The sequence below is a fragment of the Natrix helvetica genome (assembly GCF_964273705.1).
Source record: "Natrix helvetica genome assembly, chromosome: Z".
In the NCBI taxonomy this organism is placed as follows: Eukaryota; Metazoa; Chordata; class Lepidosauria; order Squamata; family Natricidae; genus Natrix; species Natrix helvetica.
Window position 1 is genome coordinate 79,506,189 of NC_138554.1, and position 22,377 is coordinate 79,528,565.

Consider the following 22,377-nt stretch of genomic DNA (forward strand, 5'->3'; position numbering starts at 1 on the left):
TCCAAGTCCAGGGTAAAATGTAACAAGAGATTTCTCTGAGTGTCACGGAGACAAAGACAAATGCCAGCAGTTCTGTGGGTGGAGTCAAATTTCAAAGTACATGAAGACGACGGAAGTGTGCCATCTTGCCCTGCCAACTCCGGGATCAGAGAGCAACAAACCAAAAGTTTTCAAAGTTTTCAGAAGGAAACAGATCATCACCTCATTTTCACAATTACAGTAAAAAAAAATCTGCATTTGCTATGAGCGTGATTTCATTCCGGGCTCCCCCCCCTCCTCTGGGGGCAGAGAGCAAAACAGTTTAAAGCCGCTTGTCCAAGGGGGGGGGGAAATCTCCCTCCCTCCAATCACACTTCCCAGGAACAGGTTGAAAGTTTTTTCAAAAGGCTGACAGTCTTTTTATTTTCCTTCACTCATGAAAGGGAATGGGGGGAATCTCCATCTCACCGCATTGCAACTGCGTCCTTCAAATCTTCAGTTTGTCCAGCTGCCTCAACGCGAAGACGCCGCAGCGCCTCCCCTCTTGCCTCCCGATGCCTAGGGCGATGCGGGGAGCCCCCCCGGCCGCTGCCAATACAGGGGGTCCCCCGCTACGCCGCCCCCGCGGCAGGAGCCCCTCCAAGGCGTCCTGTGCCCCCCCCAATCAAAGGGGAGCCCACCAGGAGTGCGCGGGGCGAGCAAAGCTTGCCCGTCGCGTACCACAGCCGGAACCGGAAGTCCTTCTGGATGCTTTTTAAGAGTAGCTCCATGTAGAATGCATTACAGTAGTCCAGTCACAAGATGACTAGGGACTGAACAACTAAGCAGAGGGAATCCTGATCCAGGAAAGGCCACAACTGGCGCACAACATGGTTGTACAAAGACTGTCTTAGCCGCTACTGCCACCTGTTCTTCAAACAGAAGTTGTGAGTCCAGGAAAATTCCCAAGTTGTGCATTGGGTCTTTCGAGGGCAGTGCCGCCCCACCCAAATATGACAAGGTCTCAGATTCCCACAAACCATTTGGTATTACAAGAGTTCAGTCAAAGCTTATTGTCCCCGATCTAAGTCCTCAAAGCCTCTAGACACTGTGAAAGGGAAGCCACAGCATCACTTGGGTCACCAAGAGTGAAAATGTAGAATTAACTTATTTTTCAGAGTATAAGATGCACCTTTTCCCCCCAAAAAAGTGGGTGAAAATTTGGGTACGTCTTATATACCAAATCTACCCCCCCCCCCAAGAGACCAAAAACATGAGGCATGGAGGCAGCGATAGTCTGTCGCAATCCCTGCAGCCTGGAACAGCTGATTGGGAGTATTCTGGTAGTCAGGTGTGCTGACTCATACTGCAATAAATGCTGAAGCTGACCTGGTTGGTCAGAGTTTGCAGCAGCAATCACATTCAGAAAGCACACACATATAAGCAGGATTCAAAATAATAATAATATACAATACAATACCAAAAGCAGGTTTTCCATGGTAGCAGTAAATACAAGCAAAACACAAGCAGTTTCACTTTCAGTTCTCAACTAAGCAAGGCTGTCTCCTTTTTTTTTATTAAGAGTTTTGTACAAACAGATTTTCCCCCTTTTCACCCCCCCGCCATACAATGTAAATCTAATACAAATGCTATGCCCCCCCAACCCCCCCGCAAAAATTCACATTCAAATATACCAAATACTTTGCCCCCTCCCCTCCCCCTGTCTTAAAGTAAATTACTCGTATTGTAGCCCCTCTCCTCCCAACAAACACAATATAAATTTCTCTTAGATTAATAATAGCACATTGATCCCATCTTCTAAGCTAATTTAACATATATAACTCTTAATATAAATTTCTCCTAAAATAACAATGTTTCGTTAATCCCATCTTCTAATTTATTCATACATATATATTGCCCCGCCCTCCACCCTAACCCTCCCCCACCTCCCACACAAACCCACCCCCCTGACTTCTGCTGTATACCACTCTAACAATTCCAAACATCCCATATATTATTTACTCTGATCATCTATCAATCTAAACATTCTTACCTAAAGGCTACATAATAACTCCTAGTCTGGTATTTATTCTGTATATAATCAATCCATTTTACCCATTCCTGTGTATAATCCTCCTGTTTCTGAGCTTTTAAGAAAGCTGAAATTTTTGCCATTTCGGCGAACCCCGCCACCTTCTGAATCCATTGATCAATTGTCAGTAAAAAATCTTTTTTCCAATGTTGCGCAATCAACAACCTAGCTGCTGTGACCATATGCAAGGCCAATTTTATTTCCCCTTTGGAGAAATCCTTAGCTATACCCAATAAAAACATTTGCGGAGTGAATTGTATTTTTTTCTTAAATACATTCTGCATAACCCACCATATTTTTATCCAAAAAGCTTTAACCTTGTTGCAAGTCCACCATACATGAAAAAAGGTAGCATCTAGACACCCGCATCTCCAACATTTTGGTTGAACATTTGGGTACATGCATGATAATTTTTTAGGATCTAAATACCATCTGTAAAACATTTTATAAAAGTTCTCCCTTAAATTCTGTGACTGTAAATTTAACATTCTCAACCCATATTTTTTCCCACGTTTCCAACATTACCACTTCACCAAAATTCTGAGCCCATTTAATCATACAATCCTTAACCAATTCACTTTCTGAGTCTCTTTCTAACAGTACATTATATATTCTTTTAACTTGTTTTGGGCCAGTCTCTTTTATCTGCTTAATCAGTTCCACTTCTTTATCCATAAAACCGACCCTGCGATCTTCTTCCCATCTCTTCTGAAGCTGTATGTAATGTAACCAATTTAAAGTAATTCCTTCTTCCAACAGCTGTTCCAAAGTTTTTAACTTCCATTCGCCCCCATCAGCGATAAACACATCTTTATATAAACAACCCCCGAGTGACTTAATATTCAAAATCCCCATGGTGTCTGCAAGATCCAACCAAAGCGGTATTTTATAATCCCAATTAGGCCGGTGCTTCTTCCATATTCTCATCAAGGCACTACGGAGAACATGGTTGTTGAACACTTTATCCACCCTGTCTTCATAAAAAAGATATGCATGCCATCCCAGAACAAGATCATGGCCTTCTATATTCAGCAATTCCATTTTTGTTTTCCCAAACCAATCTGCTACATGCGTTAGTACCGCAGCTTCATAGTACAATCGAAGGTTTGGGAGTCTGAGGCCGCCTCTTTCACGAGTGTCTTGCATAATCTTCATCTTTACTCTCGGTTTTTTCTCCTTCCAAACAAATTTATTTAATGTTGTTTGCCAATTTAACAAGGTTTTATCTGATTTAAGCACCGGTATCATCTGGAATAGAAAGATAAATCTAGGTAGAATGTTCATTTTAATTGCTGAGATCCTTCCAAGCAAGGACAATTGTAACTTTTTCCACAACACTTCATAGTTATTTAAGAAAAGTTTTGTATTTGATTCTGATATTTGTATTCCTAAATATTTGACTTTAGAAACTACCGTATATACTTGAGTATAAGCCGACTCGAATATAAGCCGAGACCCCTAATTTTACCCAAAAAACCTGGAAAAAGTTATTGACTCGAGTATAAGCCGAGGCTGGGAAATGCAGCAGCTAGATAACAATAAAATTGCTTTAATTGAGGCATGTGGAAAAGAGGAGTGCGATGGGACTGTATACACATAAACACGAATAGAAAACCGGTACTTTTTTTACATACATCTATCTATATATATATTTACCGCGATCACCGCGATACACAACGCGCTTCCAGCGCCACCCTCCCCTCTGCCGACTCGGCTCCCCTGACACTCCATCCCGCTTCTTTGCTGTAAACCCCCTACCAGCACCCTCGGATCCTCCCCCGCTGACCAGGACACCTGCTCCCGAGGCACTCCTCCTCCTCCTCCGCTTGCAAAACCTGGTTTCGGCGATCAGTTCCGTCACGGATTGCGAGAGCTACGGGAGGGGGGAAAAACGCTAGGAAGGGAAAGCGTGGGCGGCGTTTCACTCTAGCGGGGTCATGTGCGTCCGTCGGTTTCCGGTTCGTTTTGCGAAGCTTTAGTGAGACGGTTCGGGGGAGCCGAGGAGTGGGGCAGCCGGTGGTCGCACGGATTTTTTGTTCACTGGAGTATAAGCCGAAGTGGATTTTTCAGCCCAAAAAGTGGGCTGAAAAATTCGGCTTATACTCAAGTATATACGGTATTTCAAAACCTGCTAAACTTACAAATCTCTTTCTTTGAGTCTCTATATTATTTTTAACCATCATTTTCGTTTTGTTTTGATTTAGTCTAAACCCAGACACCATGCCAAATTCTACTATGATATTTTTCATCCGGATTATTGATTTCAAAGGATGTGAAAGGGTAACAACCAGATCATCGGCGAATGCTCTAGTTCTGTATTCCTTTTGCCTGATAGCTATGCCATCTAAGGATTTTGAGTCCCGAATTGCGTTCAACAAGACTTCCAAAGTTAAAATAAATAACAATGGGGATAATGGGCAACCTTGTCTTGTGCCTTTTGTATCTCGAAAGTTGTTGACAAATTTCCATTAATAATAAGTTGTGCATTTTGTTGCTGATAAATTGCTCCAATCGCCTGCCGAAATCGTGGTCCCATATCCATCTTTTCCAAAGTCTTGGTTAGAAAATTCCAATTCACTCGATCGAAGGCCTTCTCTGCATCCAAGAAAACCAGCACTGCAGAGATCTGCTTATTCTTATCAAGATAGTCAATTAAATCTATGAGTTGCCTTACATTCTCCTTCATATGTCTGCCTTCAATAAATCCTGCTTGATCATGATGAATAATCTCTTGAATAACCGGCATCAATCTGTTGGCTAGTACCTTAGCAAATATTTTATAATCTGTGTTCAGAAGAGATATCGGCCTGTAATCCTCTGGTTTCTTAGGGCCCTCTTTGTCTTTAGGTATCAATGAGATAAAAGCCGCTTTCCATGAGGAGGGTATTTTACCTCCTTATTGTATATTACAAAATAGTTTTGTAAGATATTCAATCATTTCCAGTTGTAAAGTTTTATAATACATTGCAGTCAAACCATCAGTCCCTGGAGCCTTAGCTAATTTAAGTTGATTTATAACTAAAGTGATCTCATCAGCAGTTATCAGACGTTCCAAATTTGCCTTTTGAAGCACAGAAATTTTAGCAACCCTTTTTCCTTCCAAAAAATCATCTATTGACTTGTTCTGTATATTATCCTGTGTATATAGCTTAGTATAATAGTCCACAAATGATTTTTTAATCAAATCTTGTTGATATACCGTCTTCCCTCCATACTCAATTTTATCAATAATTCTGTCATTCATATTCCTTCTCAAAGTATAAGCCAACCACCTACCAGGTTTATTAGCTTTAGCAAAGGTGTTATGTTTAGCAAATTGTAAGTTAGTTGCTGTTTGTTCTGCTATAAGCATCTGAAATTGATCTTTCAACAGCTTTAGCGCCATCTGGAGCGCCTGGTCATTCGGGTTTGCTATAAGCAGCTGTTCCTTGCTTTTTATTTCATCTTCCAATTCCATTCTCCTTTTCTGTCTAATTTGTTTATGTTTAAAGTTCATATGTATCAGGACCCCACGCATATAAGCTTTACTTGCATCCCAAACTGTTTCAATGGGACTACCCTTATTCATGTTAAAACTGAAAAATTCCTTCATGTGTTTTTTAAGTTCATCAACATTTTTTTCGTATCTAAATAAATTTTCATTTACTCTCCAAGACCTTCTTGGCCTCTTCCCTAATTCAATTTGTAACCACACCGGACTCTGATCGGTAAGTGTCCTGGAGAAAATCTTGGATTTCTTAGCTTTAGGAAGTAGATCCGGTGTTAACAAAAAGAGATAGAGGTTGTTCTTCTATCCTGGTCCTATTAGACCTCTCGGCGGCTTTTGATACCATCGACCATGGTATCCTGCTGCGCCGGCTGGAGGGGTTGGGGTTCCGGGGCACCGTTTTGCGGTGGTTCTGCTCCTACCTTTCTGGCCGGACGCAGCGTGTGTTGGCAGGGGAGGAGAGGTCGACCCTACGCCCCCTTACTTGTGGGGTGCCACAGGGGTCGGTCCTCTCGCCACTCCTGTTCAACACATATATGAAGCCGCTGGGTGAGATCATCCGTGGTTTCGGGGTGGGATACCATCTGTACGCTGATGATACTCAGCTGTACTTTTCCACCCCGAACCACCCCAATGAGGCCATCGAAGTGATGTCCCGGTGTGTGGAAGCCGTACGGATCTGGATGGATGACAACCGACTCAAACTCAACCCCTCCAAGACGGAGTGGCTGTGGGTACCGGCTCCCCGGTTCAGCCAATTAATTCCATCATTGGACATCGGGGACATTCAACTTGCCCCCGTGGAGCGGGCGCGCAATTTGGGCATCCTCCTGGATGCCCGGCTGTCCATGGATGACCATGTGACAGCCGTGGCAAGGGGGGCGTTCCACCAGGTTCGCCTGGTGCGCCAATTGCGCCCCCTACTGGACCGGGACGCCTTACGCACAGTCACTCATGCGCTGGTGACGTCTCGCTTGGACTACTGTAACGCTGTCTACATGTGGCTTCCCTTGAAATGCACCCGGAGGCTACAGTTGGTCCAGAACGCAGCCGCACGGGTAATTATGGGGAGTACTAGGTACTCCCATGTGACACCGTTCCTGCGCAAGCTGCACTGGCTTCCTGTGGTCTATTGGGTGCGCTTCAAAGATAACAATCTTTAAAGCGCTCCATGGCTCAGGACCTAGTTACTTGCGGGATCGTATTCTGCCCCATACATCCCTGCGACCAATCCGCTCGCACAGAGAGGGCCTCCTCCAGGTGCCGTCCACCAGACAGTGTCGAGGGGCGGCGCCTAGGAGTAGAGCCTTCTCTGTGGCGGGCCCAGCCCTGTGGAATGACCTCCCTCTGGATATTAGGAATACCTCTGACCTCCGCTCCTTTCATGTAAAGCTCAAGACCCACCTTTTTCAAGTTGCTGGCCTGGCTCAACTTTGATCCAACTATATCGCTCCTGACGGGTTTTTTATTTGGGGTATTTTAATTGCATTCAATTTATTTAGGGGTTTTTAAACATTGTGTTTTTACTTGTTTTTATCTATCAGTTCACCTCCTCCTTGTATATGTCATGTATATGTCTTGGTATATGTTTTGTTATATGTATGTCGATATATTTATTTCCTATGTTTTGTTGTACGCCGCCCCGAGTCCTTCGGGAGAGGGTGCGGCTAAGAAATAAATATTTATTATTATTATTATTATTAAATCAATCCTTGAAAAAGATTTATGTCTATCTGAGTAGAAAGAAAAATCCATCTCATTTGGATGTTGTGTCCTCCAAACATCTTTTAATTTCAAGTTGTCTTGTAAATCAAAAAAAGCCTTTGGTAATTTGGTAGTGAGTTTAGTCTTTGTACTCTTATCTATCCTTGGAGAAATCACTCCATTCCAGTCTCCCATCTTTAGAATACTCTTAAAGTTCCAGTCTAAGATTTTTAAATGGAGCATCTTATAAAAGCTTTCTTGGCGTTGATTTGGTGCATATATTCCTAGCACCAAAATGGGACCAAAGTCTGTATCAAGTTGAATTGCTATATATCTACCAGCGTCGTCCGCCTCTATAACTTTAGTTGAAAATCTTTTATTTATATATATCACCACACCATTTTTCTTTACCAAATCAGAGGCAGCATAAGATGTTCCCAATTTTGAATTCACTAAATACTTCTGGTCTTGCAGCCTAATATGAGTCTCTTGAAGGCAAACAACATCATTATTAAATTGCTTCAAATAATAAAATATTTTTTTCCTTTTTTGTGGGGAGTTCATTCCATTCACGTTCCAAGATAATAGCTTAAGCATCTTTAGATCTGGTCTGGAGCGTTGAAAGCTAAAGGTCTAAAGAAAATACGACAGGGGCTTATTTTCTTTTGCCCCACGAAATATGCCCTTGGGCTTATTATCAGGGAGGGCTTATTGTTTTGGGGCTGCCGGGCGGCTGCTCCCTTGTGAACTGGCTCCTGAAGAGAGCACAGCCTCAGGGGCGAAGCAGCCATGAGGTAACCATGCCCACAAGCAGCCGCCCGGCAAATCCCCTCTCCAGCCGGGAAGAGCGCCATTCACTGACCTAGGAGGTAATCCCTAAGCCATGTGGCGCTCTGCCCGCCCCCCAGCTCCTGCGGCTTGGCACATTCGGGATACCCCCTAGGTCAGTGCATGGAGCTCTGCCCGGCTGGAGAAAGGGGTTGCGCGAGCGCCTGTTCTGCCCACAGCCTCACCAAGCCCTTGCGCAGCTCTCCCAGGCCACCGCCGCTGGCTGCTGCTGCCCGCTGCCACCCCGCTCTGCTCCGCACATAACTTCCAAACTCCAAAACTCGGGGCCGAGTCTTTCAGCATCGGCCTCTCTAGGAGTGCTCTCTATGGTGGGCCGGCTGCCAGACAGAGAGTCTTCCGGACAGAGTCTTCCAGCAGCCGGCCCACCATAGAGAGCACTCCTAGAGCGGCCGATGCTGAAAGACTCGGCCCCGAGTTTTGGAGTTTGGAAGTTATGCGCGGAGCGGGGCGGCGGCGGGCGGCGGCAGGCAGCAGCAGCCAGCGGCGGTGGCCTGGGAGAGCTGTGCAAGGGCTTGGTGAGGCTGCGGGCGGAACAGGCGCTCGCGCAACCCCCTTCTCCAGCCGGGCAGAGCTCCATGCACTACTCTAGGGGGTATCCCGAATGTGCAAAGCCGCGGGAGCTGGGGGGCGGGCAGAGCACCACATGGCTTGGCACCTTAGGGATTACCCCCTAGGTCAGTGAATGGCGCTCTTCCCGGCTGGAGAGGGGATTTGCCGGGCGGCTGCTCGTGGTCATGGTTACCTCATGGCTGCTTCGCCCCTGAGGCTGTGCCCGGCTCTTCGGTTCACAAGGGAGCAGCCGCCCGGCAACTCTCCCCTTCGGCCAGGCAGAACGCCACTCCCCAACCTAGCGGTATCCCGAAGGCGGCAAGCAACGTGAGCGCTCCCCCCCGGCTCCTGGACTTGGCGCTTTCGGAATAACGCTAGGTCAGTGAGCGGTGCTCTGCCTGGCCGGAGGGGGGGGTTATTTTCTGGGGTGGGCTCATATTTTTGCCCAAGCGAAAAATGTGGCAAGGGTTTAGTTTCAGGACATGTTGTATTTTCGGGAAAACACGGTATATACAATAAGATGTCAATAGAATAGAGTAGAATAGAATAGAATAGGCAGGAAACCCTATAGCACTTCAGACAAATGGTTGTTCAATCTCTTCTTTAAAACTTCCAGTGTTGGAGAATTCACAACTTCTGGAGGCAAGTTGTTCCACTGGTTAATTGTTCTAACTGTCAGGAAATTTCTTCTTAGTTCTATGTTGCTTCTGTCCTTGAGAGTTCCTATCCATTGCTTCTTGTCCTGCCCTCACTTGCTTTGGTGAATAGATTGACTCCCTCTTCTTTGTGGCAACCCCTGAGATATCGGAACACTATCATGTCACATCTAGTCCTTCTTTTCATTAAACTAGACATACCCAATTTCAGCAAACATTCTTTATATGTTTTAGCCTCCAGTCCCCTAATCATCTTTGTTTCTCTTCTCTGCACTCTTTCTACAGTCTCAACATCTCTTTTACATTGTGATTACCAAAACTGGATGCAGTATTCCAAGTGTGGCCTTACCAAGGCATTATAAAGTGGTATTAACACTTCACGTGATCTTGATTCTATCAAGGTTGGTTAATGCACCCCAGAATTGTGTTGTTTTTTTGGGCAGGTATAGCACATTGCTGGGTCATATTTAAGTGATTGTCCACTAGGACTCTCTCTCACACATTTGCTACTATTGAGATAGAGACCAGCTATATTGTACTTGTGCATTTGCTTTTTCTTGCCTAAATGTAGAACCTTACTTTTTTCACCATTAAATTTCATTTTGTTAGATAGCGTCTTTCAAGATCTTTCTGAATCTTAAGCCTATCTTCTGGAGTGTTTGGTGTTAGCTTGGTGTTATCTGCAAATTTAATGCGTTCCCCATCTATCCCCTCATCTAAGTAATTGATGAAGATGTTGAAGAGTATTGGGCCTAAAACAGCTTTGGGGTACACCAGTGTATGCATCCTTCCATGTGGATGCAGTTCTGTTGATGACTACCTGTTGAATATGGTTGGTCAGTCAGTTACGAATCCATCTGGTGGTGGTGGTGTCTAATCCACATTTTTCTACCTTATCAAGTAGATTGTGGTCTACTTTGTCAAATGCCTTACTGAAATTTAAGTAAATTTTATCCAATAATGCAATAAGATTTGTCTGGCATGATCTATTTTTGACAAACCCATGTTGGCTTTTGGTTATGACTTTGTTTGCCTCTAGATGTTCAGTTATTCATTGCTTGATAATCTTTTCCAGAATCTTCTCCAGTATTGAAGTCAGGATGATAGGTCTGTAGTTTCCCGGATTTATTTTTTTTCCCTTTTTTGAAAATGGGAACAACATCAGCTCTTTTCCAGTCCTCTAGTGCTCCAGGATCTTTGGAAGATATAGTTCAGTGTAAACCATCTGGTCCCAGTGATTTAAACTCGTCTAGGGTGGTTAGGTGCTCATTTACCATTTTTTGGTCTATTTTAACGTGTGTTTCTAACCTGTTTTTTACAGTACTGGTTTTGATAGGTTGGACTGTTTTTTCTCTTGGGGTAAAAATGGATGCAAAAAAATGAGTTAAATAGTTCTGCTTTCTCTCTGTTGCTTGTGACCTTCTTGCCACTTTCTCCCACTAGTGGACCAATCGTTTCCTTGACTTTTTTTCTTGTTCTTTTTGACTTTTTTCTCAAGTCTTAGTTCACTTTGAGCCTTAGCTTTCATCACTTCATCTTTGCAGGCTCGGGCTATTTGCTCGTATTCTACCTTAGTTATGTGCTGCTCTTTCCACTTTTTATACTTGTCTTTTTTTTCTTTCAATTTGAGATTTCTTAACAGTTAATGCTATCATTATCTATCTTTACCACAAAACTCAAGCCTATTATTGAAAATTAGATATTTGTTTTGTATTATTTTAAGTACACAGATTTTTCATTAACTCTTCCTCCATCATTCCATTTTAATATTAACTTTTTTTTCTGAAGTCCTAAAGTAATTGTGGAAAAGTTGATTCCTAACTTTTGATGCTAGATTTTTTAAATTGCATCTCTATTTTCAATATAACAGGCAGAAGCACGCCTTGCAGCCAAACGTGCAGCCCGAGCGGAAGCAAGGGATATACGCATGAGGGAATTGGAACGCCAACAAAAAGAGGTGTGTACTATCAGAAGGAAATATTATTACTATCTTAAATTTATTACATTATACAAATAATAAAATTCATGTTTCTTGTAAAGCAATGTAGAAAGCTTTCAAAAGAAAATATTATTACTACAGATATTCCTTAATCTAAGGATATAATGAAGCCTGCCCTTGAAAATGAGAATAATCAGTAAGTGAGACAGCCTCACTTGTCAACTCCCATCATCTAATCTGCCTCATGCCTTTGTTAAAGAAATACAGGGATTGTTAAACAAAGTATGGCATGCGTCATGACTACGGGAAGCCCTGGGAGGCTTGGGCCAATAAACAAGGCAGACAAGCAGCAAAAAGCTTTGCATAGCCCAAAACAGGCAATTGGGTGAAAGACCCCAACTAGATTAGGGTCCAGCATCCATCAAGTTACAATGCCAGAGAGGCTTCTAAACAAGCCCATGGTGCGACTGATAAACCACACTTTTCGATTGGGCCTATGTCCTGATCAACTGGCCATTGGGAGACTGCAAATGGCTAGCTGCAGCAAAGGCTGCGTCCCAAAAGGGAGTCAGACAAGCAGCAAAAAGCTTTCCAAATAAGGAAACCAAGCTTTTTGCCATTTGTTTGACTTCCTTTAGGACCTAGCTAGGATTATTCTAGCGGGAGTCAGATAAACAGTAAAAAGTTTTGCAAGAACCCAGCTTCTGCTATGACCGGCCATTTGCTGCATATGTTGTGCTGCAGCTGGCTAAAGTTTTTGAGCTGAATGTTTTCTTCAGCCCCTCAATGCAAACAAACTGCAAAAATATTTTCTTTGCTTGCTTACTTCCTTTCTTCTGTTCTTCAACCTGGCTGCCACTCATCAAGGTAAGTAACATACAGATTTTGTCACCATGTTTTCAGGCATGCAGAAAATATTGCAAATTCGGATAGACTAGAGATTGAAGAGAAGTGACAGAGAGTTTAAGTACCTAATGGGGGTGGTTGGGAGTGGGAGATAAAGAATAACAAGTTCCGCCAACTTTTTTTCTGTTTTCTTTATTGAACATAGGGAGGTGGTTAAGCAAGAAAAAGGGTTTGCAACATTCCTCCTGAAGCTGCTGCTTTTGCATGTGAGCAGCTAGCTTAAAGTCTAGCAAGAGCTAGGTGAGGTCTGCAGTCTCCTGACAGCCAGCTGATCAGGGCAGAAAGCTATGAAAGCAGCTGCCATTTTTGCAAGGAATTGTTGGCATGCTGAAAATAGCAGTTGTTTTTAGGAGGCATGGAGAGCAGGCCCAAGTGTTGTGGGGTCCCAGTGGGGTTGAATGGGAGGGGAGAGGCAGGAAGGTGGTGCAGCATCCTTCTGATCAGAAGTAAGGGTGAATGATCATGGAGATGCTACAGCAGTCCTAACTTCAGAACAAAGCTACAATATGTAGCTTTTGGGGGGCATGTTGTAATTCAAATGTCCATTAAGTGTTGAGTTGGATCTCAAGAATTATCTGTATAGATATATTTATAGTATATTGAATATGTTATTCTGTAGCAGAGATGTGCAGTGCTTTCAGTGTATGTTATATACACAGGTGCTATATACAGTATATTAGTAAGTGAATGCCTGTGTATTTGTTTGTTTGTTTGTGAATAGACATATACATGGCAACCCTGTTGTGTGGTAGAAGAGGACAAAGAGAATGCTTATAGTTCGATAATTCTAAGTTACTATAACAGCCATAAGATTGCAATACTACAGAAGGAAGCACTTTGTGCTGGAGAAATCAAGCAAAACAAAGACAAGTAGTTGATGGGAATCATGCAGAGTTTGGGTTACCCCTCAGGATTTAGAATATCATTTCCATATTATAAAAATAATTTATTGTACTTTGTGCAGTATATGTATTCAGAATCTGGGATAATACTTGAGGATTTGTGGTAGTTTTAACAATGGTTTCATTATTACTAATGTATTGGTACTGGAACTTCTGGTCAGTTTTATCCTTGCAGAATTGCAGTATTGAATTTAAATATTCTTTAAATTGCTAATGGAATTCTACTTTTCTAGACAGTATTGCAAAATAACCTGTATTTTGTAAGCAGAATTATGGAAGATGGCATCTATTGTTACTAAAGTATTACCCTTTAAAAATCAGATTTTCTATCTTTTTGTAGCTTTTGCAGCGTTCTTATGATAGTAAATGGGGACATATCCAGAGGTGGATGGTAGGCCAGGATTGCGTGTTTTGTGGTGCTTTTGTCTTGGAAAACTAATCTGATTGTAGTGTTTGTTTACTAATATTTTAGCATATGAAATTTCATAAAAAATAATGTGTTATAGTGAAAACATTTAAAATGTATGAGAAATACATAAAATGAAGATGAATACAAATATGAGTATAGAAGAAGAATCATAATTTGCTTAAATTTCCATTTTAAATCTTAGAATTTTAATGGCATATACTAGAGAAATGCATTGCCAAAACTATTATTTAGGGTTGTTGGATCATGTCCAATCTATATAATTTCAATTTGGGATAAATGGAGGAAATGATTTTACATTACTACATATCTGTCTTGTGTAAATTTAATTAAGACAAAATAACCATGATTTTCTATGGCTACTCTTTATTTAGAGAATGTTTTGATTTTTTGATTAATCAAATAGAATTTTTGCAGATGCATTATTACTACAAGGGCTAATAAAATATAAAAAGCTTAAAATATTTTAAAAGAAAAATTGTTAATTTTCTAACAGAAAAAGATGACGTGCTTAATTCAACAAATATGCCTTTTTATGTTTGACCAATATTTTTATTTTTTTAAAATAATGCATGTTTAATTTATAAATTTTTAAGCAATTAAATTAAAATTAATATATTGAGTTGCTATAATACATTCAAAAATAATTAGATAAAGTAATGTAAATTGAAGCTTGTAATGCACATTTGTATGAAAACTAGCTTCCATCATTTTAGTAATCTCTAAAATCTCTCATTTTAAAATATTTTCTTAGGAAAATTCTGAAAAGGCTAGCCATTCATGTCGGTCCAGCCGGCAGCCATACCTGGTTTGTATTAAAGCTAGATTTATTTTAAGCATAATTTCAGTCTTTATCTGTTTTTGATTTTCCTTTTTATGAATGTTGCTTCATTATTTAAATTTTTTTTTATTAGGGAGCTGGTGATTTGGTATCCTCTCAAAATACTGGTAGTCACAGGGTTAGTATTTAAAATTTATTTCAGTAAAAATAATGTGGTGTTTTTTTTTACTAATATAATTTAGACTTTGAGTATGCTATGAGATTATTAATATATTTTGTATGCTAGTTATTATGCAACACAGAACTGAATATATATATATATATATATATATATATATATATATATATATATATATATATATACATATACATATATATATATATATATATATATATATATATATATATACACATACATACATACATACATACATATACACATGCACACACACACACACACACACACACATATATATATGTTGTAATTGTACTGATAACATTTCCAAGATAATTCTTTAAATAGAAGAATGTAATTTCTTAGAATAAATGTTGAGAATTTTTTTAAGGACTTGTGGATTGAAATACATAATGATGTTATTTCTTGGTTAAACTAAATATCTTCTGAATTCAGGTTTTTGTCAGGATAGTAATTATCTTGCATGGTTTTAAAATCTGCATGGGTTATCTACCGTACTGAGCTGCAGTTTGAAGTAGAGTTGGAAGAACATTGCTTAAAGTTCATTTTAGTTAGCATAAATGCTAACTAAATATATAAGAATATATAAGGATATCAAAGAAATTAAGAGGAGAAGGGGATAGGTTAATGAAATATTCTTATTTTTGATGATAAAAATATGAATTATTATAACTACACTGGGGCCGTTGCACTGTAATTCACATTTTCCATTAAACATAATGTGATATGTTTGGTGTTGACTTAGAATATTGTGTGAACTGATCACTGTGGCTTGGCAACTATCACTTACAACTTGATATGTTTGAGCCAATTACATTAGTCATGGGTATTCATATCATGATTTGACTTAGTTTAAGTTTTCAAGTTTATTTGATTTATAGACTGCCCCCTCTCCCCGAAGGGACTCTGGGCGGTGTACAGGAACCATATTAAAAAACCATATACATAATGAATACTCTTAAAACCAGATTAAACCTAGAGCCCTGTACAAGTTATTAAAAATTAAGACACGACCTAAAACCAGCCCATCGAGTTTAAAAATACAGGCATAGGGTGGGAAGCTGGAATTAGGCCAGGCCGGCTAAATTGAACAGGTGGGTTTTTAGCTTCTTGCGGAAGGAGCGGAGATCTGTAGTTGTTCTGATATCAAGGGGAAGGTCATTCTTAACATGCAAATTAGAGCTATGTTTAAGAAGAGGTACTTTGAAAAATATATTAACATGAATAAAATGTGTGTATGCCTATAAAATACACTCTTCTGGGGCTTTGTATCCACATAGAGACTCATAACCTGGAATACTTTTCAATACAACTGCAAAAGTCTTCACAAGGATATATCTATGCAGAAAGGGTTCTTTATTCTAACATGCTTTGCATATCACCTCTTTTAAATGCTTTGCATAGCTAAACGTACTAATGAATTTGTAATCCTTTAATAAGAAAAGGAAAACACTCTGGTCAAAAGTGCTCGCGAAACGGTTTTTTTTACTAGGGGCTTCCCTGGACACAATGGTGAAGAACACGACGGAGCTGGAAAGATAAGACCCGCGCCTCACTTCTCCCCCCACCTGTCACCCATTGCTAAAGGGATGGCGGGGAAAGGAAGCAGCCAAGCTGCTGTTACCATTGGGGCGGGGTGGGAGGTGTCAGGCTGCAAGGCATGCGTCTTACCTTTCCAGCTCCATTGCGTTCCTCGCCATTATGTCCAGGGAAGCCCCCGGTAAAAAAACCCTTCTCATGAGTTCAAACAAACTTCCTGAACTTGCAAGAAGATTTTTTTTACCAGGGGCTTCCCTGGACACAATGGCGAGGAATGCGACGGAGCTGGAAAAGTGAGAGGTGTGTCTCGCGGCCCTCCCACCCCGCCCCAATGTTAACAGCTGCCTGGCCTTTCCCCGCCGTCCCTTTAGTGAGAGGGGTGGCAGATGGGGTGGGGAAAAGCTGGGGTGTGTATCTTAGCGGTACTGAGACTTGTTCAACTCATGAGGTTCGCCCCCCGGTACCACTAGGATGTGCCCTCGCTTCTCCCCCCCAACATCCACCCCTCGCTAAAGAGACGGCGGGGAAGGTAATGGCTGCCTGGCTGCTTACCTTCCTTGCCGTCTCTTTACCAAGGGGTAGAAGGTTGAGGGGAGAAGCGAGGTGCGCATTATAGCAGTAATGGAGACTGGCAGGTCCACCGCATTCCTCATCCAGTGAAGCAACTTGTAAAAAAACCTCTGTTGTTTCCCTGGACGAAACGGCAAGGAACACGACAGAGCTGCCAGTCTCCACTACCGCTAAGACCCGCACCTCGCTTCTCCCCCCCATCTTCCACCCCTTGCTAAAGAGACGGGTGGGGAAGGTAAGCAGCCAGGCAGCCGTTACCATTGAGGGTGGTGGCAGGTGTTCTTTTGCGCGGAAGGGAACGGCGCGAGGCCCTTGCTGGCTGCCCGCTTTTTGCGGTGGGTCCTTTTTTGAGCTGTAGGGAACTGTTTTTTGTGGTGGGTAGTCTTTTTGCCTGCTCATCAGCTGTACCGGTAGGTACGGTAAGGTAGTGTGGGGTGTGTGGGGCATGTCCCCACCCCTCACTTCGGTTGCGCATGTGTTTAAGTAGTTTCGAGGGGGGGTTATTTTCAGGGGGGGGAGTTATTTTAGCACATGCCAGAGAAAAGCCCGATTGGGCTTATTATCAGGACATGTCTTATTTTCGGGGAAACATGGTGGTAGTTGTAGCTGTCAAAAGCAAACACTGGAAACATCAAGATGTATGGAATTTGATTATCTGTATTCACATGTGGCCCTTAAACTCTCAGGTACATGCTTTTAAAACAAAAAAACAAATCTATTATTTAATTAAATCATTTCATAATTTCCAGCTAAAGAGATAAGGAGCTGCATATGTCTTTTAATTTACTCTACTCAGCAAATTAAGAAATTATTCTTAAATAGTTTCCTTTCATCCCACTTGGCATTTCGCTTCTCTGGACAGTCAGCTGGTTCAAGTCCAGACCACATTGAAAATTTTCAAAATTTGCACAATAGAGAATCCAACAGCAGCTCTTACTGTTGTCCTTAGCTTTCCCTCTGTCATCAGCTTCTGTCCATTATCACAATCACCTTTCTACTGCAGCCACCCCTTCATCCGGGGATTTTATGTTAGCAGAATTTAAGTCTTCCTCTGCTGATGAACTTTATTTTCAAAGAGCTAGGTATCTTCCTTTCACCACATAAACATTGAAGTAAACATTAATCTTACAATATTAATTTATTTAAACTTCCAAAGAAAATATTAGTGTAGAAATGCATTATGTTGGTGAATATGATGAGAATTAAAATGATGAGAATTGAAATCATGAGCATAATGCTGTAGGTTAATATAAAACTGCTAAAATATTGTTTAGAACTACAAGGAATAAAATTTGCCAAAACCATTTTGTTCTGTAATATCAATTTTTGAGGTTCATAGTTTTTCATAACTTTGTTCTTAAGAGGCTTTCCTTGGATGTCAGTGGGTCCCACAGGAATAGACCAAGTAACTCCAGGAAAAGAGATCTAGTGGTTTGTATTCCAGATCAGCATGATATGATTTGATCATATAATACTTTGTTATGTACTAATAATAATAACGTAATTTAATAAAAAATTTCATTGTGTGAACTGTGTGCATATGAGAAGATTAAAAAACAATTAAAATTTATTGACTTTAAAACCAGTGGTTATTGCATGAGATACAGAGGTATTGATTAATCTAACTAACTAAGTCAGTAAAAAAGTGAGATGAAAATAGATATGGATTAAACTTTTGTTCATATACAATGTTGTCTTTGAAATATTAGTGTCCATAAAATATCTGTAAAGTTTAATTGTGTGCATATAATGTAAACTATACATATGAAAAAAAGTATTTTTATCTCTTTACCTACTTTGATTATTTCTTTTTTTTTAAACAAAGTTTTTTATTGGTTTTTTGATGTTTTACATAGGGAAAAGGTAAGGGAAAGGTTACAAATTTTGGCAGCTGCGAAATGCGGTAGGTGCACCCCCCCTCCAAACTCATAATATACATTTGCATAAAATTCAAATATTACATAATAGCATATAGCCAGTGTGGTAAATTCAATTGGTAATTTCGGTCAGTTTATATCACGTGGATTTTCTTGCTTATTTGTGTGATCTGAGCTTTCTTGATGTCGCCCCATCTCCCCCAGCTGGCAGTGCTCCGGCCCCTCCCATGTATTGTACATCTACTGAAGTGTCTTCTGGTTTTTCTAGAAGTAGTTTATTTTTTTCCATAAAGGCCTGCGCCTCTATGGGTGTATTAATTCTAACTCTTGTCTCCTCCCAGAATATTAGCATACCTTCAGGCAGTAACCATCGAAACCACACCCCCTTCTGGTATAGTTTATTCGCCAATTGCGAATAAGATTTTCTTTTCTCCCTCACTTTCTTGGGGATCTGTTTCAGAATGGTTATCTCCTTATCTTTATATGTCAAGGCTTGCCCCCTTTGTGCATTCAGAATTTCATCTCTTGTGCTTTTCCTAAGAAATTTAATGTGTACCTCCCTGGGGACATTGTGTGTTCTAGCATACGCTGAGTTCACTCTATAGGCCAGGTCTATTTCCCACCCCATCTGTTGTTTTTCCTTCTGGATATACTCAGCCAAAATGGTTGTCATGATGTCCCTTATATTTTCATCATCTGTCTCCATCACGTTCTGGAATCTAAGATAAAAAGACATTCTCTCAAACTCTATTTTCATTTGTTGGGTGTCAAGTTCTTTGTTTCCCCTCTGCACACCCTCTATCCCTCCCTTCATCTCAGCCGCCCCATCTTCCAAAAGATCCAGTCTCTGTGAGTTCTTATTAATTTTATCCTGATTCTCTTTAATTTCTTCTTTCATCTCCTTCAATTGTCTCTTTATTTCCTCTTGTCCCTGTAGAAGTTGTTGTAACATTTGATGAAGCTCCAGGTCCGTAGATTTAGGTTGCTTGAAGGCTGTTAACGATTGTGTGCTAGGACTGGAGGTTGCAGATGTTGGGGCTGAGGCAGCAAAGCCTGACTTTCCAGGAGGTGGTCTTTTAGATGCCATTGTTTATAAAGTAAAGAGTCCAGTCAGTATAAAGAAGGATCAGTCAGAGAGATAGAACAGTCAAGAGAGTCCAGGAGGCAGAGAGTCCAGGCACAGGGGAGTTTTCTAATCACCCTGGCAAAAGAGCAGTCGTTTTTCACTCCAGGGGGTTCAGAGGCAAACAATCCACAAGAGAATTATCCAGGTAGCATGGAGACAAAGACCGGAAGCCTGAAGTTAAAAGGTGGAGTCAAGTCTCACATCTCATGAAGACAACGGAAGTGTGCCATCTTGCCCTGCCAGCTTCGGGTATTGAGGCAACAAATAAAGTTTTCAAAGTTCAAAGTTCCCAAGGCTTCCAGATCTCATTGTCTTAAACATTAAAAGTTTAAATCTGAAAATCCATTTAGTAGGGGTGTGACATCTTTAGTTTGGCTCTCCCCCTCCTCCTTCCCTTGGGGCTGCGAGCTCACTTGTTTCCAGCCGCTTGTCCAAGGGGGGGGAAATCCCCCTCCCCTCCATCTGCACCTCCAAATCAATCCAAAAGTTCAAGTTTGCACAGCTGACAGATTTTATAGTTGGTAATAGGAATGAAGGGAGTCTACACCTCACCGCTCCGCCGCCGCATCCTTCAGATTTCTTTTTTCACTCCGAACAGCCTGTCAGCGAAGACGCGCCCACACGCCCTCCGATCTGCTCCCCGGTGCCTTGAGCGCGCAGGGGACCTCCCGCCGCCCGCCGCCGATGCAGGGATCCCCCGCGATGCCGCTCCTCTGGCAGGACGCCTCTACGGGGCGTCCTGTGCCCCCCAAGAAGTGGGGAAGCCCACTGGGGAGCCGGAGCGAGCAACGAGTTGCCTGTTGCCGCCGGAACCGGAGGTCCACCTACTTTGATTATTTCTAATGACTTGTAGGTGGTGACATCTCCTTCCCCAATCCTCCCTGAACTTGTGTGCATGTCCATGTGCAAACATGCACATACTGAGACATGCATCCCATACATTCTATTCTGCCCCTGCTGCCCTTGCACAAATGCAAGCGCTCTGCATCCTCTTTCCCTGCCTTCCTGCAGCCACATACATGCATATGCCCTATGCCCTTATTCCCAGGCCTCCAAGCATGCACACACAGACACACACACACAGAGACACACACAGAGACACACACATTCAGTATATGCCCTCTTTTCCAGCCTTCCTGCACTCCATACACACATTCACCCATCAATGCCTTCCTCCTGAACACATACACAGGCATGCCCCATGGTTCCTCTTTCCCATGCTTCCCTGTAATCGCATGCACACATCCTTCATACTCTTTTCCGACCTTCTTGGGTTGGCACACACAGGGATGCAACCCACACTCTCTTTCCCAGCACTCATACTGTATGTAGCACCCCCCTTCCAGGCCTTTCTGTGCTTGCATGAACTCCACACACTGCATTTCCTCACCCCATCACCACTTGCCTGGTCTCTCTCACCTTTCTGTAGCATTCTTGCACTTTTTCTTTGGGAGTTCCTGTTTCTTGCTTATTTGTAATTTAAGTTACAATATCACATCACAATGAACAGAAAAATTAAATTTCTAAATTACTTTGAAATATTTCAGTGTCATTCAGTCAGAATTGTTTCTTCAAAGTAGATCACCATTTCAGTTCATAAATCTGTATCAAAGGAGTGATTTAATCAAGCTTTGTCAAATTGAAACAAAATTTAGATCTTCAGAGACCTAGAAAGTCACCCAACAGCTTTGTTTAGTTTTTAAAATCTTGATGCTTTCATCTGTGTTTGCTCTTCTGTACAAATACATAAGTATGTAACTCTTAAACAATTTCTTCTGTTTTACAACACCTTGGCAAGGCATTTGGTATTTCTGAAAATAAAAGAATGATGCAGATATTTTGTAAATCACGAATCACAACTGTACTAGAAAACCTATCTTGAGGAGAAAGTTGACATTTGACAGACTTCTAGCTAAACTTATACATATTTTCTTACTTCTGATATATCTTCCCTTCTTTGATAGAATACAGTTTTTTGCTGTGAGAAATTATAAAGTTCTGACTAGAATAGTTGTATTTCTGGATCAACTACCTTACATTGTACATACAATATGAAATTGTGGATGTGTATTTTAATACAATTCATTGCCAAATATAATGTGGGTTGGCAGGTTTTTCTGCGTATTCATTCATTCATTCATTTTATATTGCTACTTTTTTGTCCATGGCAACTCAAGGCAGCTTACAGAATATAAAAACCACATTTAAAACAATAAAAACTAACAAAAAGAATCAAATAAATTAATATAATATAACAATATATTTGATACATTATAACAAATATACAATATAACAAAATAACCCCCACCCCCACCTCTCATTCCCCACCCTGGCGACAGCAGATCACATGAGCCATTTAATAGGCTCCATCCCACTCTGGGTTCCCCAGACCTGCTGGCAGACCAGGTCTTCAGCGCCTTCTGGAAGAGTATTAGAGTGGGGACCATTCTAATTTCTTGGGGGAATAATGTTCCAGAGAGAGGGATCCACCATGGAGAAGGGCCTTCTTCTGGGTCTCACCAGGTGTATCTCCCTCGGGGATGGGACCCGCAACATTCCCTGTCTCCCACTCTGACGGGTCAGAGAATGGGATGGTGTGACCGGCAAGAGACCATCCTGGTCCCAAGCCATACTGGATTGGATTGGATTTATTGGATTTATATGCCGCCCTTCTCCCAAGGACTCAGGGCGGCATACAGCATTAAAAAACAGATAGTACAAAAGTTAAAAGGAAATTAGAAACAGTCCAAAAACAAATCCAATTTATATAACACTCACATTTTTAAAATTAAATAAAATTAACAGGCCAGGCTTGCTTG

At 41.4% G+C, this 22,377-nt stretch overlaps 1 protein-coding gene across 1 annotated transcript in view; it reads left to right on the forward strand.

Annotated features, from left to right (window-relative positions):
• The window catches only part of LRRFIP2 (LRR binding FLII interacting protein 2), a 196,214-nt gene that overhangs the window by 62,297 nt on the left and 111,540 nt on the right, over nt 1-22,377 (forward strand). The window contains exons 3-7 of the mRNA XM_081932888.1: nt 11,166-11,252; nt 13,383-13,433; nt 14,224-14,277; nt 14,384-14,428; nt 17,918-17,986. Coding sequence (XP_081789014.1) covers nt 11,166-11,252; nt 13,383-13,433; nt 14,224-14,277; nt 14,384-14,428; nt 17,918-17,986 — 306 coding nt within the window. The remainder of the gene's footprint in view (nt 1-11,165; nt 11,253-13,382; nt 13,434-14,223; nt 14,278-14,383; nt 14,429-17,917; nt 17,987-22,377) is intronic.